We start from the raw sequence: 27,403 nt of genomic DNA, 5'->3' as shown, positions 1-27,403 counted from the left end.
CACCCCCACCAAAAAAAAAAAAGAGAACTATAGGCCAATATCTCTGATGAACACAGATGCAAAAATCCTCAACCAAATTCAACAATACGTTTAAAAAAGTGGGATTTATTCCTTGGTTACAAAGATGGTTCGATATTCACAAATCAATCTGATACATCAATAAAAAGAAAGGATAAAAACCATATAATCTTTTCAATGGATATAGAAAAAAGCATTTGACAAAGTACATCCATTCATGATAAAAACCCTCAACAAACTAGATTTATAGGGAACAACCTAAAAGGGCATCCATGACAAGCCCACAGGTAACATCATCCTCAATGGGGAAAACCTGAGAGCTTTCCCCGAAGGTCAGGAACAAGACAAGGATGCCCACTCTCACCACTTTTATTCAACAGAGTACTAGAAGTCCTATCACAGCAATTAGTCAAAAAAAGAAAGAAAAGCATCCAAATTGGTAAGAAAGGAGTACAACATTCACTATTTGCAGAGGACATATATGTTAGAAAACCCAAAAGACACCACCCAAAACCTGCTAGAGCTGATAAATTCAGTAAAGTTACAGGATGCAAAAATCGATCTACGGAAATCTGTTGCACATCTATACAACAAATAATGACACAGCAGAAAGTTAAGAAAACAATCCTATTTACAATTACACCAAAAATAATAAGATACCTAGGAATAAACCTAACCAAAGAGGTTTAGCCCTCTACTCTGAAAACCATTAAAAAAACACTTATTAAAGAAGATGAAGTAGATACAAAGAAATTCCATGCTCATGGATTGGAAGAACAAATATTGTTAAAATGTCTATGCACCTGCATGGTGCAGTCAGTTGAGTGTCCAACTCTTGGTTCGGGCTTGGGTCATGATCTCAGAGTTATGAAATTGAGCCCCACATCGGGCTCCATGCTCAATGCAAAGTCTCCTTGGATGCCCTCTCCCTTCTCCCTCTTCCCTCTGCTTGCATGCTCACATGCTCTCTCTTGAAACAAATAAATGATTTTTTTAAGTCTATAGAGTTGATTTAAAGCAATCCCTATCAAAATACTAACATCATTTTTCACAGAGCTAGAACAAACAATTCTAAAATTTGTGTGGAACCACAAAAGACCCCAAATCACCAAAGCAACCTTGGAAACGAATAGCAAGGCTGGAGGCATCACAATTCTGGACTTCATGTTATATCACAAAGCTCTAATCATCAGAAGAATATGGTACTGGCACAAAAATAGATATGGAGATCAACAGAACAGAATAGAAAGACCCAGAAATAAACCCATAATTAAATGGGGCAATAACCTTAAACAAAGCAAGAAAGAATATGCAATGGAAAAAAGACAGTGTCTTCAACAAATGGTGTTGGGAAAACTGGACAGCAACATGAAGAATGAAACTGGATCACTTTCTTACACCAAACATGAAAATAAATTCAAAATGGATTAAAGACCTAAATGTGAGACAGGAAACTATTAAAATGCTACAGAAGAGCACAGGCATTAAGTTATTTGACATCAAATGTACCAAATTCTTTTTGGTGTGTCTTCTGAGGCAAGGGAAACAAAAGCAAAAATAAGCTATTGGGACTATATCAAACTAAAAAGCTTCTACGTAGAAAAGGAAACAAGAAGAAAGAAGAAAGAAGAAAGAAGAAAGAAGAAAGAAGAAAGAAGAAGAAGAAGAAGAAGAAAAAGAAAGAAAGAAAGAAAGAGAAAGAGAAAGAAAAAGAAAAAGAAAAAGAAAAAGAAAAAGAAAAAGAAAAAGAAAAAGAAAAAGAAAAAGAAAAAGAAAAAGAAAAAGAAAAAGAAAAAGAAAAAGAAAAGAAAGAAAGAAAGAAAGAAAGAAAGAAAGAAAGAAAGAAAGAAAGAAAGAAAGAAAGAAAGAAAGAAAACCAACAAAACTAAAAGGTAACCCACTGAATGGGAGAAGATATTTGCAAATGACCTATCCAATAAAGGGTTAGTATCCAAAATACATAAAGAACTGATACAACATCCCCAAAAACAAAAAATACAATTAAAAAATGAGCAAAAGACATGGATAGACATTTTTCCAAAGACGTCCAGATGTCCCAGATACACATGAAAATGTGCTCATCCTCACTTTTCATGAGGGAAATGCAAATCAAAATTACACACTTGTCAAAATGGCTGAAGTCAACAACAAAGAAATAATAGATGTTAGTGAGGATGTAGACAAAGGGGAACTCTCTGGCACTGTTGATGGGAATGCAGACTGGTGCAGCCACTCTGGAAAACAGTGTAGCAATTCCTCAAGAAGTTACAAATAGAACTACCCTATGATACAGGAATTGCGCTATTGGGTATTTACCCAAAGAATACAAAAATCCTAATTCAAAGAGACACATGCACCCTTATATTTAAGGTAGCATTATCTACAATAGCCAAATTATGTAAAGAAGTTTCTACCAACTGATGAATGGATAAAGAAGTGGGGTGTAATGGACTGAACTAGAGAGTATAATGCTATGTGAAATGAGTCAAAGACAAATACCATATGATTTCACTCCTGTGGAATTTAAGAAATGAAACAAGCATAGGGGAAAAATAAGAGAGACGAAACAAGTCTCCTTGTTACAGAGAACACACAGATAGATGGTTACTAGAAGGGATGTAGGTGTGGGGATGTGTTAAATAGGTGATAGGGATTAAGGAGTGCACTTGTCATGATGAGCACCGGGTGATGTAATGGAAGGCTGAATCTCTATATCGTACACCTGAAACTAAAACACTGTAAGTTAACTAACTGGAATTAAAAACTTAAAATTCTTTTTAAAAACATTATAAGAAAACTACAGGCCAATATCCCTGATGAATACTCATGCAAAAATCCTGAACAAAATACTAGCAAAGAAAATTCAACAGCACATTAAAAGGTATGAAGTAGGATTTATTCCTGGAATGCAAGAATGGTTCAGTATAGTACAAATGACCAATGCAATACACCACGTTAACAGAATGGAAGAGGAACAACACACAAACACATGATTATCTCAATTGATGCAGAAAAAGCACTTGACAAAATTCAACACCCTTTCATGATTAAAAACACTCAAGAAAATAGAATTAGAAGGAAGCTATCTGAATGTAATAAAGCCCATATATGAAAAACCTATAATTAACATCATATTCGATGAAAGACTGAAAACTTTTCTTATAAGATCAGGAACAAGACAAGCCTGCTCTCACCATTTCTGTTCAACATTGTTCTGGAAGTCCTGGCCAGGACAATTAGGCAAGAAAAAGAAAAGGCATTCTAACTGGAAAGGAAGAGTCAAATTATCTGTTTCCTGGTGACATGATCTTCGATGCAGAAAACCCTAAAGATTACACACACACACACACACACACACACACACACACACACAACCTGTTAGAATAAATTCAGCAAGTTACAAGACACAAAATCAACAAAAAAAAATCAGTTGCATTTGTATACACTAAAAATGAACAATCTGAAAGGAAATTAAGAAAACAATTCCATATATAATAGCACCAAAAAGAGCAAATACTTAGGGATAAGTTTAACCAAGAAGATACAAGACTCGTAACCTGAAAACTACAATACACTGCTGTGAGTAATTAAAGAAGACACAAATAAATGGAAAGACATCCCATGGTCATGAATTGACAGTCCTCAGGATATTGTCAAGATGTCAATATATCTACAGCAATCTACAGGTTCAATGTAATCTCTGAAAATGCTGTGTTGTTTTTTTTTTTGCAAGAATAGAAAAATCCATCCCAAAATTCATATGGAGTCTCAAAGGACAACAAAAAGCTATAACATTCTTGAGAAAGAACAAGGTTGGCTTATTCCAGGAAGATGGCAGAGTGAGAAAATCCTGAGCTTACCTCCCACAGACACACCAAGGCAATAGCTACATATAATGCAACTCACCCTGAAAATGACCTGAAGAATGGTGGAACACATCTTTGACAGTTAAAGACATAAAGAAGAAGCCATGCTGAGAAAGGTAGGAGGAAAAGAGACATGGTCAGGAATGAAACCTCCAAGATAGCCACCCATAGCAGGAGGCATATCACAGGTGTAGATGTCCTCCCTGTGAGGCAGAGAAACTAAGCCCCACATTGGGTGTCCTGACCCTGAAGATCTGCCCTGGGAAAACAAGCCCCCATAATATCTGGTTCTGAAAATCAGTGAGGCTTAATTCCAGGAGAGCTGGAGTGTTATAGGAGATTAAGATTTTGAGGTAGAGGTAGTGGCTTATGACTCTGCCCAAGATCCAGCATTAGAAACAGAAGTTTGAAAAGTGCTTACATTATATGTGACAGAGATTCATTGACTGATCTTATGGTATGTTCCAGAGAGGGAAAGATCTGCAGGAACTTTCTCCAGGAACAGAAATACAAATAGGTACCAATTTTTCTTGCCTTCTTTCAGCCTAACTGGCCAGACACTGGCAGGAGCCATTTCTATTGTTTTCCATCTATCTTGCTAGCACTGTTCATGCTGCCCTGGCATTTCTCTGAGGACCCACCCCAGTAGCCATCCTTCCAAAAATGGCTCCTGCCCCACCACAGTTGGCAGGTAGCCTCAGTTGGGACCAGCATCCCCCTCAAAGTCACTGGTGCCCTACCACACCCAGTGGGCAGCCCCAGCAGTACAAATCCTTCCCTGGGAAAGGGGAGAGCCAGCCTCACTCACCAGCATGCTTGCAATAGTCATGCCAGTCATTGCAGCCAGCCGTGCCTACCAGTTTGCCTGCAATAGCTGTACTGGACATTGCAACCAGCCACACTAGAGGGGCAGTTCTGCCCACCTGTGCACCTGCAATAGTCATGCTAGTCATCGCAACCAGCCACACTGGGAGCCAACCCTGCCCACCAGTGTGCACATAATAATTATGTCATAACAAGAGGACATGTGGAGCCCACACAGGAGACACCTTAAAGGCACTTGATTCTGGTGACCAGGGAGAGAAATGGGGGCCCACAGGAAGCTGTCTACATAAGGCCACTCCCTTCAAGACCAGGAGATGTAGCTGACCTACCTAATACATAGAAACAAACAAAGGGAGTTAGACAAAATGACAACACAGAGGAAAATGTTCCAAATGAAAGAATGAGACAAAAATCTCAGGAAAAAAAAAAACCTAGGCAAAATAGAGATAAGAAATCTATCTGATAAAGAATTCAAATTAATGGTCACAAAGATACAAGATTTGAGAGAAATGTAGACAAACTCCGTGAGAACTACAAGGAGATAGAAAATATTTAAAAAGGACCAATCAGAGCTGAAGAATATAATAACAGAAATGAAAAATACCCTAGAGGAAATCAACAGCAAATTAAAGGATACAGAACAGATTAGTGATCTGGAAGACAAAGTAATGGGAGGCACTCAAGCTAAACAAAAAGAAAAAAGAATTTCTAAAAATGAGGATAGGTTAAAGGAGCCTCTGTAACAACATCAAGAATAATGTTTTTGCATTGCAAGAGTCCCAGAAGGAGAAGAGAGAAAGAAAAGAACAGAAAACTTATTTGAAGAAATAAGAGCTGAGAAGTTCCCTAACCCGGGAAGGAAGCAGACATTCAGGTCCAAGAATCATAGAGAGCCCCAAACAAGTTGAACCCAAAGAGGTCCATTCCAAGACACATAATAATTAAAATGTTGAAAATTAAAGGAGAGAATCTCAAAAATAGTAAGAGAAAAACAAATAGTTATGTATAAGGGAAATTCCATAAAGCTATCAGCTGGATTTTCAACAGAAATCTTACAGGCCAGAAGAGGGTGAGTGGCATGATATATTTAGTGCTGAAAGGAGAAAACCTATAGCCAAGAATACTCTACTTGGCAAAGTTATCATTCAAAATTGAAGGAGAGATAGAGTTTTCCAGACAAAAGTTAAAGGAGTTCATCACCACTAACCATTAGAAGAAATGTTAAAAGGATGCTTTTAAATGGAAAAGAAAAGGCCATAACTAGAAGTTAGAAAACTATGGAAGGAAAAAAATTCAAGAGTAAAAGCGAACATATAAAGATATAGATGAATCACATAAGACTAGCATGAAGGTGAAAAGACAAAAAGTAATAGTAAAAATCAATTATATTTATAAAAATTGGTTAAGGGATACACAAAATACAAATATGTAAAATATGACATCATATACATAAAACAGGCAAGGAGTAAAAATGTAGTGTTTTTAAAATGAGTTTGAACTTCAGCAACCATCAACTTAATATAGACTGCTATATACAGAGGATGCTCTAGAGGAGCCTCATGAGAACCACAAACCAAAAGCCTATAGCAGATACACAAATAATAAAGAGAAAGAAACCCAATCACAAGACTAAAGAAAATCATCAAATCACAAGAGACAAGGACAAGAGAAGAAAAATGGAACAGAAGAACTACAAAAATACCATCAGAGAATAATTGACGACACGGGCAATAGGTACATACTTATCAATAATTAACTGTAAATGAGCTAAATACTCCAATCAAAAAACTGAATGGATTCAAAAAACAGCATCCATTTGTATGCTACCTGCAAGAGACTCATGTCTAAGGCCACACAGAAACTGAAAGTAGGGACACCTGGGTAGCTCAGTGGGTTGAGCGCCTGCCTTTGGCCCAGGGCCTGATCCTGGAGTCCAGGGATCAAGTCCCACATGGAGCTCCCTGCATGGAGCCTGCTTCTCCCTCTGCACCTATCACTAATAAATAAATAAAATCTTAAAAAAAAAAAAAGAAACAAAGCAAAGGGATAGAGAAAGACATTCCATAGAAATGGAAGTGGAAAGCAGAAGCAGGCATAGCAATATTTACATCAAAATCAACTTTAAAACAAAGACTATAGGGACACCTGGGTGGCTCAGCAGTTGAGCATCTGCCTTCCGCTCAGGGCATGATCCTGGAACTCCAGGATCCAGTTCCATATCAGGCTCCCTGTGAGGAGCCTGCTTCTCCCTCTGCCTATGTCATGAATAAATAAATAAAATCTTTAAAAAATAAACAAATAAAACAAAGACTATAGCAAATAACAAAGAAGGGCATTACATAAGGATGAAGGGATCAATCCAACAAGAAGCTATAATAACTGTAAATATCTATGCAACTGTAACATATCTAAGCAATTGTAAATATCTACATATTTAGGAACACATAAATATGTAAAACAAACGGAGATAAAGAAATTAACAGTATTACAATAACAGTAGGGGACTTTCATGCTCTATTTACATCAATAGATAGATGTTCCAAAGAAGTCAATAAGGAAACAGTGGCTTTGAATGACACAGACCAGACGAACTTAACAGATGTATACAGAACGTTCCATCCAAATACAAAATACACATCCTTTTCAAGTGCACATGGAACATTCTCCAGGACAGATCACATGTTAGGCCACAAAACAAGTCTCAGTAAATTTAAGATTAAAATACTATCTTTTCTGACCATAACAGTATGAAACTGGAAATCAATTACAAGAAAAAAATGGAAAAAACACATGTGGGGGGGGGGACTAAACATGCTACTAAACAACCAATGCGTCAATGGATCCAAAGGAAATAAAAAAAAAAATACCTGGAGGCAAATAAAAATGGGAAACAATGGTTCAAAATCTTCAGGATGCCCCAAAAGCATTTCTAAGAGGGAAATTTATAGCAATTCAGGCCTACCTCAAGAAACAAGAAAAACTTCAAAGAAGCCATCTAACCTCATACTAAAGGTATTAGAAAAAGAACACAGTCCAAAGTTAACAGAAGGAAGGAAATAATAAAGATCAGAGTGGAAATAAGTAGAGACTTAAAAAAATAGAAAAGATCAATTAAACTCAGCTGATTCTTTGAAAATATAAACAAAATTGATAAACTTTTAGCCAGACTCATCAGTTAAAAAAAAAAAGGAGCATTCAAAAATAAAATCAGAAATAAGAGAAGTTACAATTGACACCACAGAAATACAAAGGATAATTAGAGACTATCATGAAAAACTATATGCCAACAGACTGGACAAACTAGTGGAAATGATTAATTCCTGGAAACACAATATTCCAAGACTGAATCAGGGAGAAATAGATAATGTGAACAGTCTGATTACATTACTAATTAGAAATCAAATAACTCTCAATGAAAAGAAGTTCAGGACCAGATAGCTTCACAGATGAATTCTGCTAAATATTAAAGATGAGCTAATACCTACCCTCAAAAAATACAAAAAAGAATGCTTCCAGATTCACTCTATTACCCTGATACCAAAACCAAAGAGACCACAAAAGAAAATTATAGACCAATATCCCTGATGAACATAGATGCAAAAATTTTCAGCAAAATCTTAGCAAACTGAATTCAAAAATGCATTTATAGGATCACTTATCACCATCAAGTGGAATTTATTTCAGGGATGCAAGGATATTCAATATTCACAAATCAATCAACATGATATGTCACATTAAGAAAATGAAGGATAAAAAACATTTGACAAAATTCAACATTTGTTCATGATTAAAAACTCTCAACAGAGAAGGTATACAGGGTACATACATCAAGATAATAAAGGTCATGTATGACAAACTCTCAGCTAATGTACTCAATGGTGAAAAACTGAAGCCTTTTCCTCTAAGATTAGGAACAAGACAAGGATGCTCATTATCATCACTTTCCTTCAATATAGTACTGGAAGCACTAGCCACAGCAAACAGACAACATATAAAAGGCACCCAAACTGGTAAGGAAGAAGTAAAACTATCCGTATTTGCAGAAGACATGATCCATATACAGAAAACCCTAAAGACTTCACCAAAAACCTATTAGAACTAATAAATGAGTTCAGTAATGTTGCAAGATACAAAATTAAAAATCTATTGCATTGTTATACACTAATAACAAACTAGCAGAAAGAAAATTTAAGAAAATCTATTTACAAATGCATCAAAAAAGAATAAAATACATAGGTAAAAAATATGTGCTTTGAAGACTATGAGGTTGATGAAAATACAGTTGAGGACAACACATATACAATGGAAAGATATGCCATGCTCATGGACTGGAAAAATATTATTAAAATGTACACACCACCCAAAGTAATCTCCAGATTCAAGGCAGTTTCTATCAAAATGCCATTAGTATTTTCACACACCTAGAAGAAATAATCTTAAAATTGTGTGGAACCACAAAAGATCCCAAATAGCCAAATCGATCTTGAGAAGAACAAAGCTAAAGAAGAACTTCAGATTCAAACTATACTACAAAGCAATCAGAACAGTATGGCACTGGCACAAAAACAGACACATAGATCAATAGAAAATAATAGAGAATCCATGGAACACCTGGGTGGCTCAGTCAGTTAAAAGTCTGCCTTTGGCTCAAGTTATGATCCCCAATCCCCTGCACTGGGCTCCCTGCTCAGTGGGGAGTCTGCTTCTGCTTCTCCCTCTCCCCCTGCTTGTGTTCTCTCTGTCAAATAAATAAATCTAAAAAATAATAATAATAATCCTCTCTTTCAAAAACAAAAGAGAAAGAAAAGAGAACCCAGAAATAAATCCATACTTATATGCTCAATCTATGACAAAGGAGGCAAGAATATACAATGGGGGAAATGACAGTCTCTCCAATAAATGGTGTTGGGTGGGAAAACTGGACAGTAACATGCAAAAGAATTAAACTGGATCACTTTCTTACACCACACAGAAAAACAAACTCAGAATGGATTAAAGACCTAAATTTAAGATCTGAAACCATAAGATTCCTAAAAGAAAATGTAGGCAGTGAACTCATGGCCATCAGTCTTAGTACTATTTTTCTGGATCAGTCTCTTAAGGCAAGAGAAACAAAAGCAAAAATAAACTATTGGGCTACATTAAACTAACAAGCTTTTGCACAGTGAAGGCAATCATGAACACAATGAAAAGGCAACCTAGTGTTTGGGGAAGATACTTGCAAATGATACATCCAATATGGAGTTAATATCCAAAATACGTAAAGAACTCCTACAACTCAACACCAAACACCCCACAATATCTGATTTAAAATGGACAGAGGACCTGAATAGACATTTTTCCAAAGAATGGACATACAAATGGCCAACAAACACAAGAAAAGAAGCTCAACATCCCTAATCATGGAAATGCAAATCAAAACTACTGTGTCGGAACACCTCGCACCTGTCAGAATGGCTATTATCAAAAGGACAAGAGCTAACAAATATTGGCAAAGATGGGGAGAAAAGGAAACCCTCATGCACTGTTGATGGGAACGTAAATTGGTGCAGCCACTATGGAAAGCAGTATGCAGGTTCCTTAAAAAATTAAAAATAGAAATACCATACAATCAAGTAATTCTACTACTGGGTATTTACTCAAAGAAAAGGAAAACACTAATTTGAAAAGATACACACACCTCTGTTTATTGCAGCATTTTTCACAGTAGCCAAGTTTTGGAAGCATCCTAAGCTTCCATTGATAGACAAATGGATAAAAAAGATGTGGTATATATACACAATGGAATATTATGTGGCAATAAAAAATGAAATCTTGCTATTTGCAACAACATGGATAGACCTATAGAGTATTATGCTAAGTGAAATAAATTAGACACAGAAAGACGAGTACTATATGATTTCACTTACAAATGGAACCCGAAAAACAAATGATTAAGCCAGCAAAAAACAGAAGCAGACTAATAAATACAGAGAATAATCTAGTAATTAATTACTAGAGGTGAGGACGGGCAATAGGCAAGATAGGTGAAAAGGATAAGGGGGGGGGGGTGGGACACCAGAGTAGCCTGGTTGGTTAAGCGTCTGACTCCTGTTTTTGGCTCAGGTCATGATCTCAGGGTCATGGGATTAAGCCCCATGTCAGGCTCCTTGCTCAGCAGTCTGCTTGAGATTCTCTTTCCCTCCCTCTCCTTCAGCCCTCACCCCACATGCACGCGCGCGCACGCGTGCACACAAACACACACACTCTCTCTCTCTCTCTCAAATAAATAAATCATTTTAAAAAGGAGATATAGAGGTGCAAATTTCCAGGTATAAAGAAGTCACGGGTATGAAAAGGACAGCATTGGGAATATAGTCAATAATGTTATAATAACTTTGTATAGTGACAGATGGTAACCACACTTACTTTGGTGAGCATTTCAGAATGGAAATTGTTGAATCATTATGTTGTACACCTGAAACTAATATAATATTGTAGGTCAACTATGCTTCCATTAAAAAAAAAAGTTAGAGGTCTCACATGGCCTGATTTCAAAACATACTACAAAGCTACACTAATTCAAATAGCACGGTGCTGACATAGGGACAGACATATAGAACAGAAAGCCCAGAAATAAACCCTCATGCATATAGCCAAACAATAGACAAAGGTGCCAGGAATGTTCAGTGAGGAAGTGACTGCACTTCAACAAAGGATGCTGGGAAAACTAGATATCCACATCCAAAAAGAATGAAGTGGGTATATACCCAGAAGTGGAATTATCGGATCATATAGTAGTTCTATTTTTATCTTACACCATACACAAAAAGTAACGAAAATGGATTAAAGACCTACATGTAAGAACTAAAACTATAAAATTTCTAGGAGAAACAGGGGAAAAGCCTCAGGACATTGGATTTGTCAATGATTAATTGAACACCAAAAGCAGAGGCAAAAAAGAAAAAAATAGACAAATGGAACTACATCAAACTTAAAAATTTCTATGCATCAGTGGGGTGCCTGTCTGGCTCAGTTGGTAGAACATGTGACTCTTGATCTCGGCATCATGAATTTGAGCCCCATGTTGGATGTAGAGATTATTTAAAAAAAAAAAAGGCAAAAAAAAAAAAAACAACCAAAAAACAAAAACTCTTCTGTGCAACAAAGGGCACAATCAACAGAATGAAAAGGCAACCTATGGAATGGGAGAAGAAATTTGCAAATCATATACCTGATAAAGGGTTAGTATCCAGAATACATAAAGAACTTCAACTCAACAAAAAAACCCAAATAGACCAACTAAAAACGGGGCAAAAGGACTTGAAAGGACATTAATCCAGGGATGATATACAAATGGTCATCAAAAATATGAAATTATTATTCAACATCACTAATTATTAGAGAAATGCAAATCAAAACCACAATGAGATGTCCCTTTATACTCTTATGGTGGCTACTATAAAAAACATAAATAACAGGTGTTGGCAAAGATGGGAAGAAATTGGAACCTTTGTGCACTGTTGGTGGTAACGTAAGACAGTGCAGCCTCAATGGAAAAAACTATAAATATTCTTCCCCCCAAATTAAAAATAGAACTACTATATGATCCGATAATTCCACTTCTGGGTATATACCCAAGAGAATTGACAGCAGGATCAGTCAATAGAACATGTGACTCTTGATCTCGGGGTTGGGAATTTGAGCCCTATGTTCAATGTAGAGATCACTTAAAAAATAAAATCTTAGGGCAGCCCGGGTGGCTCAGCAGTTTAGCATCAACTTCGGCCCAGGGCATGATCCTGGAGACCTGGGATCAAATCCCACATCGGGCTCCCTGTGAGGAGCCTGCTTCTCCTTCTGCCTGGGTCTCTGCCTCTCTCTCTCTCACTCTCTCTCTCTCTCTGTGTCATGAATGAATAAATAAAATCTTTTTTAAAATAAAATCTTAGGGCACCTGGGTGGCTCAGTGGTGGAGCATCTGCTTTCGGCTCAAGGCGTGATCCCGGGGTCCTGGGATCGAGTCTCGCATCAGGCTCCCCATGAGGAGCCTGCTTCTCCCTCTGCCTGTGTCTCTGCCTCTCTCTCTGCATCTCTCATGAATAAATAAATAAATAAAATCTTTAAAAAAGAAATCTTAAAAAAGGAGGGGGGACAGATGGCTCCAATAGCTTGCATATGAGTCCAACAGTGAGCAGTCTACATGAAGGAGGACAGGTATAGTGGTAGTCTGTCATGAGTTATTATATTAGTTATAAATACTAAGGGGGCGGTTTCAGGAGGGGGAAATAATCTATTTCACTGAAAGTAGAATATATAGCCTGCTACAGATAAGAACATTTTTTAAATGTTTAAAAAGACTTACATCCTTAAATGGTTTTGAGAGATTAGCCTATCAGACTATCCAATAAGGTGTGTCCCTAAGGGATTTTGCTGAGCTCTCACCAGAGACAAGCTCCAGACTAGAAGAGCCCTACGAAAGTCTATTTATTCCTGGAAATTAAGGTATTTTCTAATAGTCTTCGACAGCCCATCCAGTCTGGGGTACCTGCCCTCTTCCCATTAGTCTTGGCATTTTCTAGGCTGATGTGCCATTAATAACAGCTTTTCTTCAAGTAGTACACCTACTTTTATTTCCAAATCTTCATTTGGCTAATATAAAATAATGCAAATCTCAATTACTTTGGTTTTTATCATCCATTCAAAGGTCAATTTTACCCTGCAAAGAATGGCAAACTCAGAAACTAATTACTGTCATAAAGTCATAATTTACTGAGCACCTACTAACCACATCAGACACTGTGCTAGGCAATGTGCCCATTTAATGTGGTTGTTGTTTTTCTCTAACTGATCTATAGTAAGATATTCCCATTTTACAGCTGAAGCTGAAGAAATTCAGTTGCTTGTCCAGGGCCGAAGCAGAAGATAACGAGGATTCAAACTGAGATCATCCCTTTCTAGGACATTATATCACCTCCCTAGTGACTGAAAGTTAGAATTAGAAGGACTGTCTGGTTTAGTCATTTTATTACAAATGAGAAGAAAGAGGTAAAATACTTCCTCTTCCAACTATTTTACTTATTTAATAAAGAGTAGATCACCCAAAGTAGTCTTCTCTAAATGTCTCTGCTTACTCTTGCTCTTAATAGGAGAGCCAGAAAAATACTAGCACCTAACCAGAAAATTATTATTAGAGGATGTAAGAATTAGTATAGACGATCATGCAGCAATGCGTCCCTCAGTGTTGACCACTGTTCTTCCTATATACAGAGACCTAATTTCTTCATTGCACACTTCATATAACTACTGAACTGACAAATATTAAAAATTCCAGAATTGTCAAATCAGGATTTTAAGATTAGAACTGAAACATTTAATGGAGAATAGAAGAAAAAGTCATTTACTTAGAAAAACCAGGGATATATTGTCATCTTATATTTCTCGTAGCAGAAAGAACATCCATATTCATTTTTCCATAATACCTAATATGAAAAAAAATGCTTATTTCTTTTAAAATACTTAGACTACACACTAAAATCAGGATCTGAAAAACTTGCAATACTTGTCAATGCTGAAAAACGTGCGTTCGTGTTTTTTACCACTTTTTTAAGAATGAAGGAGACCCAACTTCCTGTTTCTGTTGTTAATCTGCATCGTATTAGAAAGAAGGAATAGGTAGGGGTTCCAGGAAGGTGTGATGACTCTGAATTCGGTTTAGAAGCTGCTGTGCCACAGGTTTGAATTCTGTTTCCCACTGGAGTTTGTGATAGTTTTTTAGGTCTTGGTCAAAACTGCCATCCAGTGCTAGCTCTTCATCTGTATTGGAAAAATTAAAATTACAGCAATTATTTGGAAATGTGATCCTCCTGGATAAAGTTTAATTTTTGTTGGCACAAGTTAAACTCATCCTGGCCCATCTCTAATTCCAGTATGACACAGATACGATTTGGGGGTTAAAATGTTTTGCTTTGTTTTTTTATAGGAGTAGGTTCTTTATTCTCTTTGGTGCTTTATGAATATTTTAAAATAAATATAATCTCTTAATAAAAAGGACAATAATCTTCTCAAAAGAAAAGATAAAATCCTAGACTGAACGGAGCTCTTATTTCAACTCATCCCTAAGTGTTTATGTGTAAGTCCGCAACCATAAGTCAGATCACAATTTCTCAGAAAAAGCAAAATATTAAGAGTTACTTCCTTATCCGTGCATTAGAAAAATTAATGAACTTTAGTGACTGACAGACATAAAAGGAGGCAGGAAATCTTTTGGGAAAGTAACACAGTTGAATTGGACACTGTAAACTTGACCTGAAAATCAATTTTGCTGGCTTCAAAGTAGCCCCAGTGAGGCGCTTGGAAAAGGCAATCCCGCATGTCTTGCCAATAACAGTGATTAGTAGGAGACTTTGAGAGTCCCAGGGAGTATTAGGATCCCGAGTGACTCTAGGTATAATGCAAAAAGCACTGGTAAAAAAAAAAAATGTTTAAAGAGCAAAATTACAACCTTAACTTGCTTCTTACTCCAAGGGCACCCTGAGTTCTGTAAGCACCTTAAGAGTATCCAACCCAAACAGGTAGCTAAATGGCCACGAAGGTTTCCGTGCCAACCTGCCACAGCATTTTTCCTTGTTTATATTGGGCCTCACACTCCATGTGAAGGACTTTAGGAAAATGCACTGGCCGGCCAGTCAGAAGACCGGCTCTGTCCCTTCCCGGGTCTGTGGCTGAGGCCAACTGCGTAAGTGGTACCCACTAAGCCCCAAAATGACCACAAAATATTGCTGCTTACATATCTGGCAAGCTTTTTTCACGGGGCCAATTAAAATCCTGTTACCAAATGCTTCATTACTGTTTACATCAAATTTTCTACCCTGAATACTTTCACAGACCCTGTGTACTTTGGCACTACTGGTGTTAGTGTCAGCACTCGGAGTAAGATAAGGGAGCCTGGAATCCCAGGTTGTACCTTCCCCGCCTCTCCTCCAACCGAGAGGGCAGCTATGCAGCTCTGAGATAAGTTCTGGACAGACACAAACACTTCAGCCAGGCGCTCCACGCAGGCCCGCAACCAAAGCCGGCTCTCCCCACCCAGGAGCTAAGCAGGGCCTGGAGAGGAGAATGCAGATGGCATTTGGGGTCTTCAAAGCCCTTCCCATTGGGCTACTTCCTGACAAGAGGAGCCTGAGGGACCCGGCACTTTCAGATTTCTCCATCACCTTCCTGCCCAGTCTTGTCAGGTTTTCTGAGTACAAACTTCTGTGAGATAATGAATTCTCTTATTTTATGCCCTTCTTTCCCAAGAGGCTTAAGGCTGACAGCTGCCCAGGCACTCAGCAGTTCCTTTCTCTGCCCAGGGCTTTGGTTGGATTTAGTAGGTTTAGCAGATCCCTTCTTGGGTGTCTTGGGGCTTTATTTTCAATCGAAGGTCAAGACCATGTTACTTTTCTGGGAGTTTGGCCTCTGATTAGTTAATCCACGCTTGGACCCTATTAATCTGTAAATCAGGTTAGAAAAGATAACAAAAGAAAAGCAGCCTGAAGTTTGAAAGTAAACACAGCAAATACCTAAGAAAGCGCCCTGGCACACTCAGGATTGCATTTTGGAACTTGTACTGCAAAGAGTGGTAGAGGTGAATTCAAGAACAATTCAGATGTGTGATTTTCAAACTCTGGACTGTGTACTCTAAAAAAAGTACATATGTCATGACTGTGCATTGCGATTTACAAACTTAGGTACAAAAAATAATGGTTTTCCAATAGTTAGCTCCACTACGTGTGATATATTCTGATATTTTCCTTCTTTGCTACCTCATTTTTTAAAGATGCTGGACACAGTGTGAAGAGCACGGATTTAGATAACCAGTCACTCTTTTAGGCTTTCTTTGTGCACAGCACACTTCTGATACTAGAACTTAAGGCAAGGTATTAGAAAGGTATCGGAAGGGGTAAAGGACTCAAAACAATAAACTTCTCAACGATCATTATATCACGATCTCTATTAGAGTTTAAGTATCCCACGGCATCAATCAAAGCTTCTCCCACTCACTGCACTATCTTGCAGCTTGCTGCTCCGTACCAGGCAGCTATTGAGGGTTTAATTATTGTCCTATTAAAAGGAACAGTCCTTACGGTCCATATTGTTTGGTGTGGGCTTGTTAATGAGATTTTTTTTTTTTTTAGAAAAAAAAATTTTTTTTAAGTACTCTCTACGCGCAATGGGGGGCTCGAACTCACAACCTCGAGATTAAGAGTTGGATGCTCTGTCGACTGAGCCAGCCAGGAGCCCCTTTCATGTGATCCTCTAACGTAAACATCGGGGCCCCACTCTACCCGTTGTCTCGTAATCTAGGTGCTAAATTGCACATACCTTAAAATGAACAAAAAAATAACCTGTGTACTTGACAGTCACAATAATGCGCTGCATGCCCAGATCACCAGTCGCCAGCTCCCTGAGAGCGGCGCGGGGTAGGCTCGTGTGCCAGAGTACACCACTCCAGAACTTCAAGATAAACACACTGCTAATGAGTTTATAAGAAGTGACTGCAATCCATCAGAATGTTTTAGGCAACACACTTTTTAAGCCACTTTCCAAAAAGAATGTCAACATCCCAACGCCCAAACGTGTTGAGGACCATTTGTTTCTCCTTTTTCTCCCCCCACCTCAGCCACCCATCAAGGAAAAAGTCCAATAACTTATATTTATATATCGACTGCCTTGACCTTATTTCTAGAAACAGTGCTCACACTTCAGTAGGGGGCCTTGTGACTTAACAGCTCATCCTGTTTTCAAAATGGCCTGCTTTTTAGCTATCTTCGTGAAAGAAGGGAAATTCGAGCACATTCTCCGGCACATGTCCATATGACTTGCCGCTGCCCAACTGGTCAGACACAGCCACAACCCTGTCAGATTTAAGGGTCCAACTGAGGCTTAGGGCCTGGAGGGAGAAACCAGGAGAGAGCTCAGTCCTTAGGCTTTGTAGGGAGGGCCTAGTGATCACGGGAGAAAGCCTTGACACACCGTGTGGGCTACTTGGCTCTCTGATCGGCGGGGTTCAGTTTTGTTCTTCACACCACCGTCCCCTTCCACCGGTTGGGGTGGGATTTAGACAGTGAACCCGTCCACAGGCATCTACCAAGGACCTGCTTCACGTGAGGCAACATCCCTTCCCTAAAGTGGCTCAACTGGAGTGGGGAAACGAGATGAGAGTTACAAAACAGTAACACAGGAGAAATTCCCCAGTTCGTGGGGACTATTTGAGAAGTATGGGATTCCAAGGACTGGAACACGGGCTTGGACAGGTATGCAAGACGGGGCTGTCGGACAGACAGGTAAGGGGTATGGCAAGTGCCAAGGCCCAGAGGTTAGGGAAGCACAAGAAGGCTGCTCTGGTTCTAAGGAAGGGGGTGGGGCAAGGACCAGGGCTACTAGAGTGAGGTGCCTGCAGGTCCCGCAACTGCTATGGAGCTGGCCTGTGCCCACACCTGCTTCAAAGGGACCCCTGGGACACATGGCCCCACCATTATGTTATTTATGGTTGACTGTCCTAGACCTAAGTGCCAATGGAAGCCTCAGCCTGTGGGGAGGCTGCTCTGAACACCCTACAGCCCTGGGGGGTAATGCACGGACCAATCACACCTCTTCTCCAGATGGGGGACAGACAGAAAGCGGAGGAGACACAGGCTGAGGGCAGCGAGCAGCAGCCTTGAGGTAGCTGAAGCTCGGGCCCAGCAAGCAGGAGCCTACAGCGACCTTTTGCAGAAGAGCCGAGAGCAGAGCTGCAGGCGCAGCAGATGATGGCCCGTACTGGAGGGGTCTCTCAGGGGACTGGTTTCATCCGGAACGACCTCCCAGGCCCTGAGTGCCTCTCCAGCAGGCAATGGGCTCACTTCCCGGCTTCCTTCTCATCTATGCACCCTTAACCTCAAAGCCCTTCATGGACCAGGGGAGGCATTCTCGAGCCTTCTGCATAGCAAATCACCTGCGGAGCTTTGAAAACAAGGCAGATAATTGCACTCCCCCCCAGAGTTCCTAAATCAGAGTTTCTGGGGATGGGGTCAGGACAAGTGCGTGTGTGTTTTTAATTAAGTTCTACACCTGATGCCAATGGTCCACCACACCTGAGAGCTGAATTAGGTAAGTTGAGCTCGGACTCCTGCTCCTGGCGACCTGAGAGAGCCTGGTGTTCACAGAGCAGGCTGTGAACCTCAAGGCTTTAAAGTCATGTTCGTCTTTTCTTACTCCTACACACACAATATTACTTCTACCTGGGAAAAGCAAATTTCACATCAACTTAGCAATCCTGAGTCTTAGATAACTTCTGGCTCTGAGTTCCTGTTTAATAACGTTGTTACAACACTTAGAATTTACAAAGCACTTTCACAGCCATGTTTTGGGGACTTGCTGTGTGTCCCACATTCTAGCAGAGTCTCTGTACATGTCTCCTCCTTTCTCATTCTACTAACTTTGCAAAGTGGCCATCAATTGTCCCTAGCTTAGAGAGGAGAAAATATAAATTTAGGGAAGCCAAACATTAAAAACTTAGAAATGATAAAACACAAGGTCTTAAGCCCAGAGCTGTCTGGCTATGGCCCTCTGGTCTTTTCATGATGGGCTCAGAGGCCTATTTGACCCTCACTACTCTCTAAAGCAAGGCGAGGATTACTATGTGCCCATTGTGCAGATGAAAAGACAGATCCTGAAATTCTCTTGTCGAATCACCCCATACAAGAACATCAGGATTTGAATCCATGGCTTTTGAGTCATACTGAGCATTTCCACGCGGCCTTGCTGATCCCACACAGTGGCTGGGCAATGGCAGGGACATTGCCTCCATTTGGGAAAGGATTATTGAAAAGATTCATTTACTTACTGAAATCATTGTTTTTAGACCTAACCCAGGATTAAAAACATTCTCCTGAAAAAAACCTCAAGAAATGATCTTTCCTTTGGTTTGTATCAGTGGTTTCCTACCTTTCAAGGGCCTGAACCCCACTGTAATGTCAAAACACTTTCACAGATGCTCCACATTACAATTAATGTAGCTGCTAATTAAAATGTATAGATCCAGAGGTGCCTGGATGACTCCGTCGGTTAAGCTTTGGACTCTTGATTTCAGCTCAGGCCATGGTCTCAGGGTCATAAAATCAAGCCCCGCGTGGGCCTCCATGCTCAGAGGGTAGTCTGCTTAAGATTTTCTCTTCCTCTCCCCCTCCTTATCTCCAGTGTGCACTCTCTCTCTCTAAAAATAAGTAAGTCTTTAAAAATAAAATTTATAGATCCATTAAAAGCATCACTTAATTCAGAGTAGCTTTTAGCCATATTTTCTCAATTACAACATCTATATATTTTTAAACAGCAATAATTTATGCTGAAATCTTGTATTTAGGCAGTCTATAAAAAAATGCAAAAAAAAAAAAAAAAGCCACAGAAATCATGACAGTATCCAGGGAGTTAAAATTCCTTGTGTCCCCACTGTAAATAACATGCAGCCTCTTCCAGATATTTCCAAATTTACACAGCTATTCAAACACATACCAATCTTTATTCATGCAGGTCATAGGAGCAAAATAATTTCTCTTGCTGTGATAAAACTCTCAGACCTACAGGAGTCTTACCTAAAAATGATGGCAGCAGGACTAATAGGGTGTTGGTGTCTTCATCTCCAAAACACGATGAAGCATTGGTGATATTTTCACTGAAGTTCCATAAAGTCTTGCAGACCAAGCAGGCCAGCTGCCAATCAGTAGGACCAAAATGTCGTAAACAATCCACCAACCTGAGTTTTAAAAAATGTCAAATTGAGACGTTATTAGACCAGAATCTCCTTGATATTTATATTTTTAGCATAATGATGATTATCCTTCTGTATCGTGTGGTATGTATTATGTGGAATTCAGTGATTAGCTTTAAAAATTTCACATCTACAAAGTAGCAATCACCCACTCCTGAGTTATTTTAAGAGTCCCGTGGAAACTAAATTCCCTCTTTAGCTATAGTTTGGTGGTTCCAAACGTTGAAATACTTCCACCCTGGAAGAACGTCCACAGGGGCCCAAGGCCCCCGGGAAACTATGAGAGAGTCAGGGCTCCACGCCTTGACACTTACTTTTTAATGCCACCTCCTTCTTTTAGGATGACACGCTTGTCTTTATCCACAGTGAGATTTAGGAGAACGCCACAGGCAGAAAAGCAAATATCCTGATGCTTAGCATCCAGCAGCGCAATCATGAACTTGTGTACTGGGAGGGTAGAAAACAAATGCCGACCAATTAAGCTCAGGGTTCCCAGCTGTACCCTGTTTTACAAATGGCAAAGGGGGCGATGGGGAGTGGCTCTCAAAACTGGAAACTCTGCTAGGGGACTTAATCCATTCTTCCTTAGGCTTTAGCCATGCCCAGCTGTGGGTTGGCCAACATCCACTGCGTCTAGAACCTGCTCCCATGCCCCAGGTCCTTGTCCCCAAATAGTGCTGTATCTGACCCAGGTAGCAGCTCCCTCTCCAGGGCCGTGATACAGTCCCTTCTGGTAGAAAAGGGAAAAAAAAAATCTTGGGTTCAACCACACAGGTGACATTCATCTCTAAAATCTGATTCTTCCCAATGGCCCCTTCTCCAGCTATTTTCTTTAAATACACAACCCCAAGGGAGGAGAGTAAAGTCCCACTGAGATCTTCTCTAAAGCCTTCCAGGGTTTGTGAGGGAAGACTTGCTAAGGTGGCTGGCAGCCGGCCTGCAGCAAGGCAGGACTTCCAGGGTAGAGGGCAGCTCAGGTCACGACAGGCCCCCCACCTTTGGGAACCACTTTGTGTTACTCCTGGGAAATGGAACTCTGTCCTGTTTTCTTTTTTTTTTTTAAGATTTTATTTATTTATTCATTCATGAGAGATAGAGAAACAGAGACATAGGCAGAGGGAGAAGCAGGCTCCATGCAGGGAGCCTGAAGTGGGACTCGATCCCGGGTCTCCAGGGTCACACCCTGGGCCGAAGGCAGGCGCTAAACCGCTGAGCCACCCAGGAATCCCCTCTGTCCTGTTTTCTTAATGCCCCGAACAAGGGCCGGGCCAGGGGTTGGAGGAGGTTTGGGTAAAGTGTGTGCTCTATCTCCTGCTGTTCTCCTCACACCTGACAGGTGGCCATCCAGCTCTCGCTTTGGCCCAATTGATGGGTCAGACACATATACGTTGTGTTTAAGAGTCTAAAGAAGGGGGGTGCCTGGGTGGCTCAGTCGGTTAAATGTCTGTATTCGGCTCAGGTCATGATCCTGGGGGTCCTGGGCTTTGCAAAGCTGAAGTCATGATCCTGGGGAGGGGGATGGGGGGGCAAGCAAGCTGTGGTCCAGGGATCAAGTCCTGCATCAGGCTCCCCACTCAGTGGGGAGTCTGCTTCTCTCTCTCTCTCTCTCTGCCCTCCCCTGACTCATGCTCTCTCTCTCTTACCCTTAAATATTAGGGTATAATATAAATACTATAATAATTCTCTATAATATAAAGAATATAAATAAATATTCTTTTTTTAAAGAAAAAGGAGGAAGGGAAAGAGTCTAAAGAATGTACACTGGGGAGTGAGATGATGAGTGGCAGTTTACTGCGGCTGCTTTTTTTTTCCCTAATATCTGTATTATCTAAATTTGCCATCATGAATAATTAGGAATTTTTAGTTATTCTTACATGAAATATTTGAGACATATAGAGGATGGTTATCTTGGGTACCTGCCACCCAGTTTAAGAAATAAAACGTTACAGATCCCATTTGATACCTTTGAGCATCCTTTCCCCTCCAAAGGTGACTTCCACCTTATTATTTCCAGATGCCATTTGTGCCTTATACCATTACTAGGTAAGTACATTACATAAACAATACTCATGATTGTTGCGTATTTTCTAAAACCTATTTAACGGCATTATTCCTTATGTCCCTTCCTATCAATAGCTTTTTTGCTCCTGTATTACATGTTTGAGGCTGATTCATGTTGATCCATGAACCTCTAGTTCATTTCTTTTAATTGATGTAAAACTTTTTTTTTAAGTAGACTCCACGCCCAGTGTGGAGCCCAGTGTGGGGCTTGAACTCTCGACCCTGAGATCAAGACCTGAGCTGAGATGGAGTTGGACGCTTAACTGGCTGAGTCACCCGGGAGCCCCAAGATAGAACTTTTGGTTGCATGAATATGTCATTACGTATTTACGCTTGGGCTTTTTCTATTTTTCCTTATCATGAGCAGTACTGTTATGGACATTCTAGTACATGAGGAAAGATGTCTCTTGAGTCCACTCTCAGGGACAGTAACGATGACTATAGTTACTTGTTTCCCTTAAAGACACACACACACCCCGTCTGAGAACTCTGAAGACCAGGCACGAGGGAAAGGACGCTGAGAACACCGCCCAGAGCTCTCCTGGCATACTGAGCTGAGAGCCTGAAGCATGGATGGAACAGAATGTAAAGCACTACCCGTCCCCGGAGCAGAAACAAGTATCACATTGTCATGACCCAAGCTCTAAAGCTGCTTAGCTGTTTATTGGCAAGAAGAACATGTTTATGAACATTAAGTATCATTAACTCACCATTTTTCTGCACAATGAAATTGCAGATGTCACGGTCCTGGGAGAGATTTCCAAAAACACGCACGGCCTCTAGGATTCCATCCATGTTATTACTCACAAGAAGTTTTATGAGCACTGGGTTTGGGGACCGGAGGGGGGCGGAAATCAGTGAGTTTAACTTTTAAAAGTCCATTAGACACCAGCATCATACTAAATACCAATAACTCAACATTTTTGAAGGATATTAAAATACAAACTATAAGGGACTTTAGCAAGAACTAAGACCCTAACTTTTCCCCATATTCTGATTTCTTAGAATCAAATCAGGCTCTTTGATATTTGTACAAGAAACCAGAGAGATGAATGGCACCAGTAGTTAATAAAGTCAAAATCTTACACATTCATCTACCCGAACCCAATGCTGAACCTTACATTCAGCAATATATAGCTTTTTGTCTTGAATTATGGAATTCTTCACTTGGTAGTAAGATAAGTTGTTGATTGTGGCCGTAGTATTGATCACCAGCTCCTCACAATCCTCAATTGACTTGTATTCTGAAAGACAGTAAGGAAAAGGGTATCGAAGCCTCATTGCAGTGGCAGAAACATGACCTCCTAACCGCCCCCCAAAGCAGTGCCAGGGTCAAGCCCATGTCCCAGACCAGGTCTGTGCAAGGGCTTTGTTGGCTTTGTTTCCCAGGACTCGTCCTGCAGGACGAGACATACCAGACACAGGGGACCACTCCTGACCAAGTTCTAGAACACTCTAAAGCTCAGTCCCTCCAGTCAGGGGGTCTGGAAAAATTAGGCTGATCCAGGCCCTGTGATTACAGTCAAGTGAAGGTGCCCCATGCCAGCGAGCTGAGCGGTCTCTCATCCCCATGGGTTCGAGTGTTTTCTGAGCTGTCCTGGGGCTTCTACGCTGTGAGTCTGTTCCCCACGTCTCCACCTCTGAACAGAATGCCCCTTAGGGCATAATCTGTCTATAACTCCTATCAGTGCTGCCCTCCAACACACAGAATCTGATCCCTTCTCGCCCCCTCTACACCACCTCGCCCCGCCCTCACCTCTGAACTGGCTTCTCGTCTCCCACCTTCCTCTCTGAGTCTACCCCTAACACGGTGACCCTTCAGTAGTAAGTCAGCTAACATCACTTGTCTCCCTTGGGCCTCAGGCCCTACCTGGGCAGCCCCTGTTCTCTCTTGGGGGAGTACGGGGTCGGGGGATGGGTGGGAGGGCGCAGAGGGAGAGGAAGAGAGAGAAAGAGAATCTTGAGCAGGCTCCATGCCCAGCGTGGGGCCCGACATGGGGTGCGATCTCACGACCCTGACTGAGACCATGACCTGAGCCGAAATCAAGAATCGGATGCTTAACCGACTGAGCCCCCCAGGGGCCCCTGGGCAGCCCCAGTTCTGACGTCTCAGGCCACCTGGGGTTCATCCCCCAGGTCCCCAGTGCCAACTACATTGGTCTTCTTGTTTTGTTTTGTTTTTTTGACATATCAGTATGATCCTGCCTGAACCCTTTGCACCGCTCTTCCCTCTGTCTAGAATACCCTCTGTTTCGAGGTGTCCATTTGGTTTGTTCTTCACGTCTTTCAGGTTGTTGCTTAGATGGCACTTTATTGAACATAGTTTCCTTAACCTCCCAATATAGACTAGCATCCATTACTCCCTTTCCCCTACCCTACTTTTTATCTGCTCCAGGGCCCGTGTAATCACCTGGCCTGTGGTGTGTTTAATGTTTGTCTTCTAGTCCTAAGATGTACGCTCTACAAGACTAGGGATTTGTCTATTTGATTTATTGTTGCATTCCCAGCAGCTAGAACAGAGTCTGGCACATAGGGGTGTTCGGTAAATAGTTGCTGGATGTAATAAGTAGGGAAGGACTCTTAGCACATGAGACCCTTAGGAATTCTGTTTCCCGCCTTCAGCCTCCAGACTCATCTCCTGGCAGATGCAGAAATGCCAGTTAAGAGCCCTAGTTCCTTCTGCCTCCAGACTGATGACACTGGACCTTGGACAGTGTTTGGAAATCTGTTTTTTAATCTTGCCTTGGTAGGAGGATTTGTCCGGGGGTGGGGAGAGGGTACCTCTTATGTATCACCACTTTCTGTGGGACCTGACGTTTGGCCAGAAGGAATAGTGTGCGGCGCCTAGGGCAAGAGGGTAGGCACCCACAGCTACCAGGCCTCTATCACAACAGCACCAAGTACTTTGTGTGCACTTAGCCCCCACAAAAGTAAATGATTAATAATGCTTTAAATGCACTTACCAGCATTTGAACCCGCAAATCATTAATACTCTAAGGGTGCAGCTGTCTCAACTCAGGCCACCACAACAAAATACCACAGATGTGGGGCTTGAATTACAGGAATGTATTTTCTCACAGTTCTGGAGGTTGGAAGTCTGGCATCAGGATGGTGAGAACCCCTCCTGGCTTGCGGATGGCCTCCTTGCTGTATCCTCACATGGTGGAGAGAAAGCAAGAGCAAGCTCTCTGGCGTCTCTTCTTATAAGGACACTGATCCCACCACGAGCCCCCTCCCTTCATGACCTGGTCTATACCTAATTATCTCCCAAAGGCTCCGTCTCCAAATACCATCACACTGAGGGTTAGGGCTTCAACATAGGAAGCTGGGGAGTGGCGGATGCGATTCAGTCCATATCAACCTCCTAAAATGCCATCTTATATGAGACCATTGAGGCTGAGAGGAGTTAAATCCCTTGCCTGACTTCAAAGAACACACATCTGAATCTGGGAGTATCTGACTCAACCATCTGTTCTTGCCCTTGCATCTTCCTTTGTGCCCATCAGAGCTACCTGGAGCAATACTTTGCTGCCAGTGGGCATGAGAGAATCACTTAGCCCTCTGTAGCTGGCTCATGGATGTAAGAAAGTCTAGAATTTGGAGCTTGCCTCTCAGGCAGCCAGTCTCTAAATCTGGGAGCTTGCAGAAAGGGCTAGTCCTTCTTAGAAACAGTTTTTTTTTTTTTTTAATTAAATTTTAAAAGGCCCTCTACAGTGAGACTGGCCTCCAGGGACAAGTCCTGGGGTTCCAACTCCTCGGGCCTCACGTCCTGTGTACACCTTGCTGCGGGCACTTGTCACCACCCTCTTGTCTGCGCGCCTGCCCTGCCTCCGCCACATACTCTGAGCTCCTTGAAAGCAGATACTATGTGTTCTTAAACCTTGTTAGGCACCAAATGTTTGTGTTCTTCTCCAAATTCATATGTAGAAGCCCCAGAGTGAAGTCACCCCCAGTGTGACTGAATCTGGAGCTAATGAAGGGTTAAATGAGTCATCAGGCCGGGCCCTCACCCAATAGGCTGCTGCCCTTCTAAGAGGAAGGTAGCATCTACAAGCCAGAAAGAGCATTCTGGCCAGACGCCAACCCTGCTGGCACCCTGACCTTGGGCTTCCAGCCTCCAGAACCGTGAGAAGACAGATTTCAGGGGTTGAAGCCACCCTGTCTGCTGTAGTTTGTTACACGGGAGCCTGAATAGCCTCAGATAAACCCCCCGAAGCCTAGGACTCGTTGTGCACTGAGGACTCAGTAATGGATCTTAATGAAGAGCAGGGGGCGAAGTTCAAAGGTCACCCCCAAACATCATTTTCATCAGGTATTAATGTTTCTTCTACCATGAGATCTTTCGGATCCTGGTAACCAGTAGCTAAGTTGATCACTCTGTGTGGCAGTTAATTTCCTGCTCCCTGGTAGACGGAGGTGCCTGCAGGAAGTGATGAGGCCTAAAAAGTGGAAGGGGGTGTCAGGGACTGAATTATGCACCCCCCCTTCATATGGTGAAGCCCTAATGTAACTGTATTTGGAACTACAGCTTTTAAGGGCTAATGAGGATGAAATGAGGTCATAAGGGTGGAGTCTTATCCAATAGGGCTGGTGGCCTTAGAGAAGAGGAAGAGAGAGAGAGAGAGAGAGAGAGAGACAGCATGTGCTGTCCGAGTGCACACGCCAGCAGAGACTGCGTGAGGCCATGGTGAGAAGGAAGCCATCCTCAAGCCAGGAAGACAGACCTCTCCAGAACCCAGCCATGACATCATCCGGATCTCAGACTTCCAGTCTCCGGATTGTGATGAAATAAATCTGTTATTGAAGTCACCCAGGCTACGCTGTTTTGCTGTGGCAACCCCAGCCGACTGAGACAGGTGTTGGC

General features: G+C 41.2%; 1 protein-coding gene across 1 annotated transcript in view; it reads right to left on the bottom strand.

Annotated features, from left to right (window-relative positions):
* Positions 1 to 14,119: 14,119 nt before the first annotated feature.
* Positions 14,120 to 27,403, bottom strand: part of ARMC2 (armadillo repeat containing 2) — a 104,608-nt gene continuing 91,324 nt past the window's right edge. Inside the window, exons 14-18 of the mRNA XM_055330169.1 lie at positions 23,661 to 23,783; positions 23,250 to 23,363; positions 20,793 to 20,925; positions 20,303 to 20,463; positions 14,120 to 14,504 (exon numbers count right to left, since the gene is read on the bottom strand). Coding sequence (XP_055186144.1) covers positions 14,347 to 14,504; positions 20,303 to 20,463; positions 20,793 to 20,925; positions 23,250 to 23,363; positions 23,661 to 23,783 — 689 coding nt within the window. The 3' untranslated portion in view covers positions 14,120 to 14,346. The remainder of the gene's footprint in view (positions 14,505 to 20,302; positions 20,464 to 20,792; positions 20,926 to 23,249; positions 23,364 to 23,660; positions 23,784 to 27,403) is intronic.

The sequence above is a fragment of the Nyctereutes procyonoides genome, unplaced genomic scaffold (assembly GCF_905146905.1).
Source record: "Nyctereutes procyonoides isolate TBG_1078 unplaced genomic scaffold, NYPRO_anot_genome, whole genome shotgun sequence".
Taxonomy (NCBI): Eukaryota; Metazoa; Chordata; class Mammalia; order Carnivora; family Canidae; genus Nyctereutes; species Nyctereutes procyonoides.
Note: the sequence above shows the minus strand (reverse complement) of the source record. Positions and strands in the feature narration are given on the sequence as shown.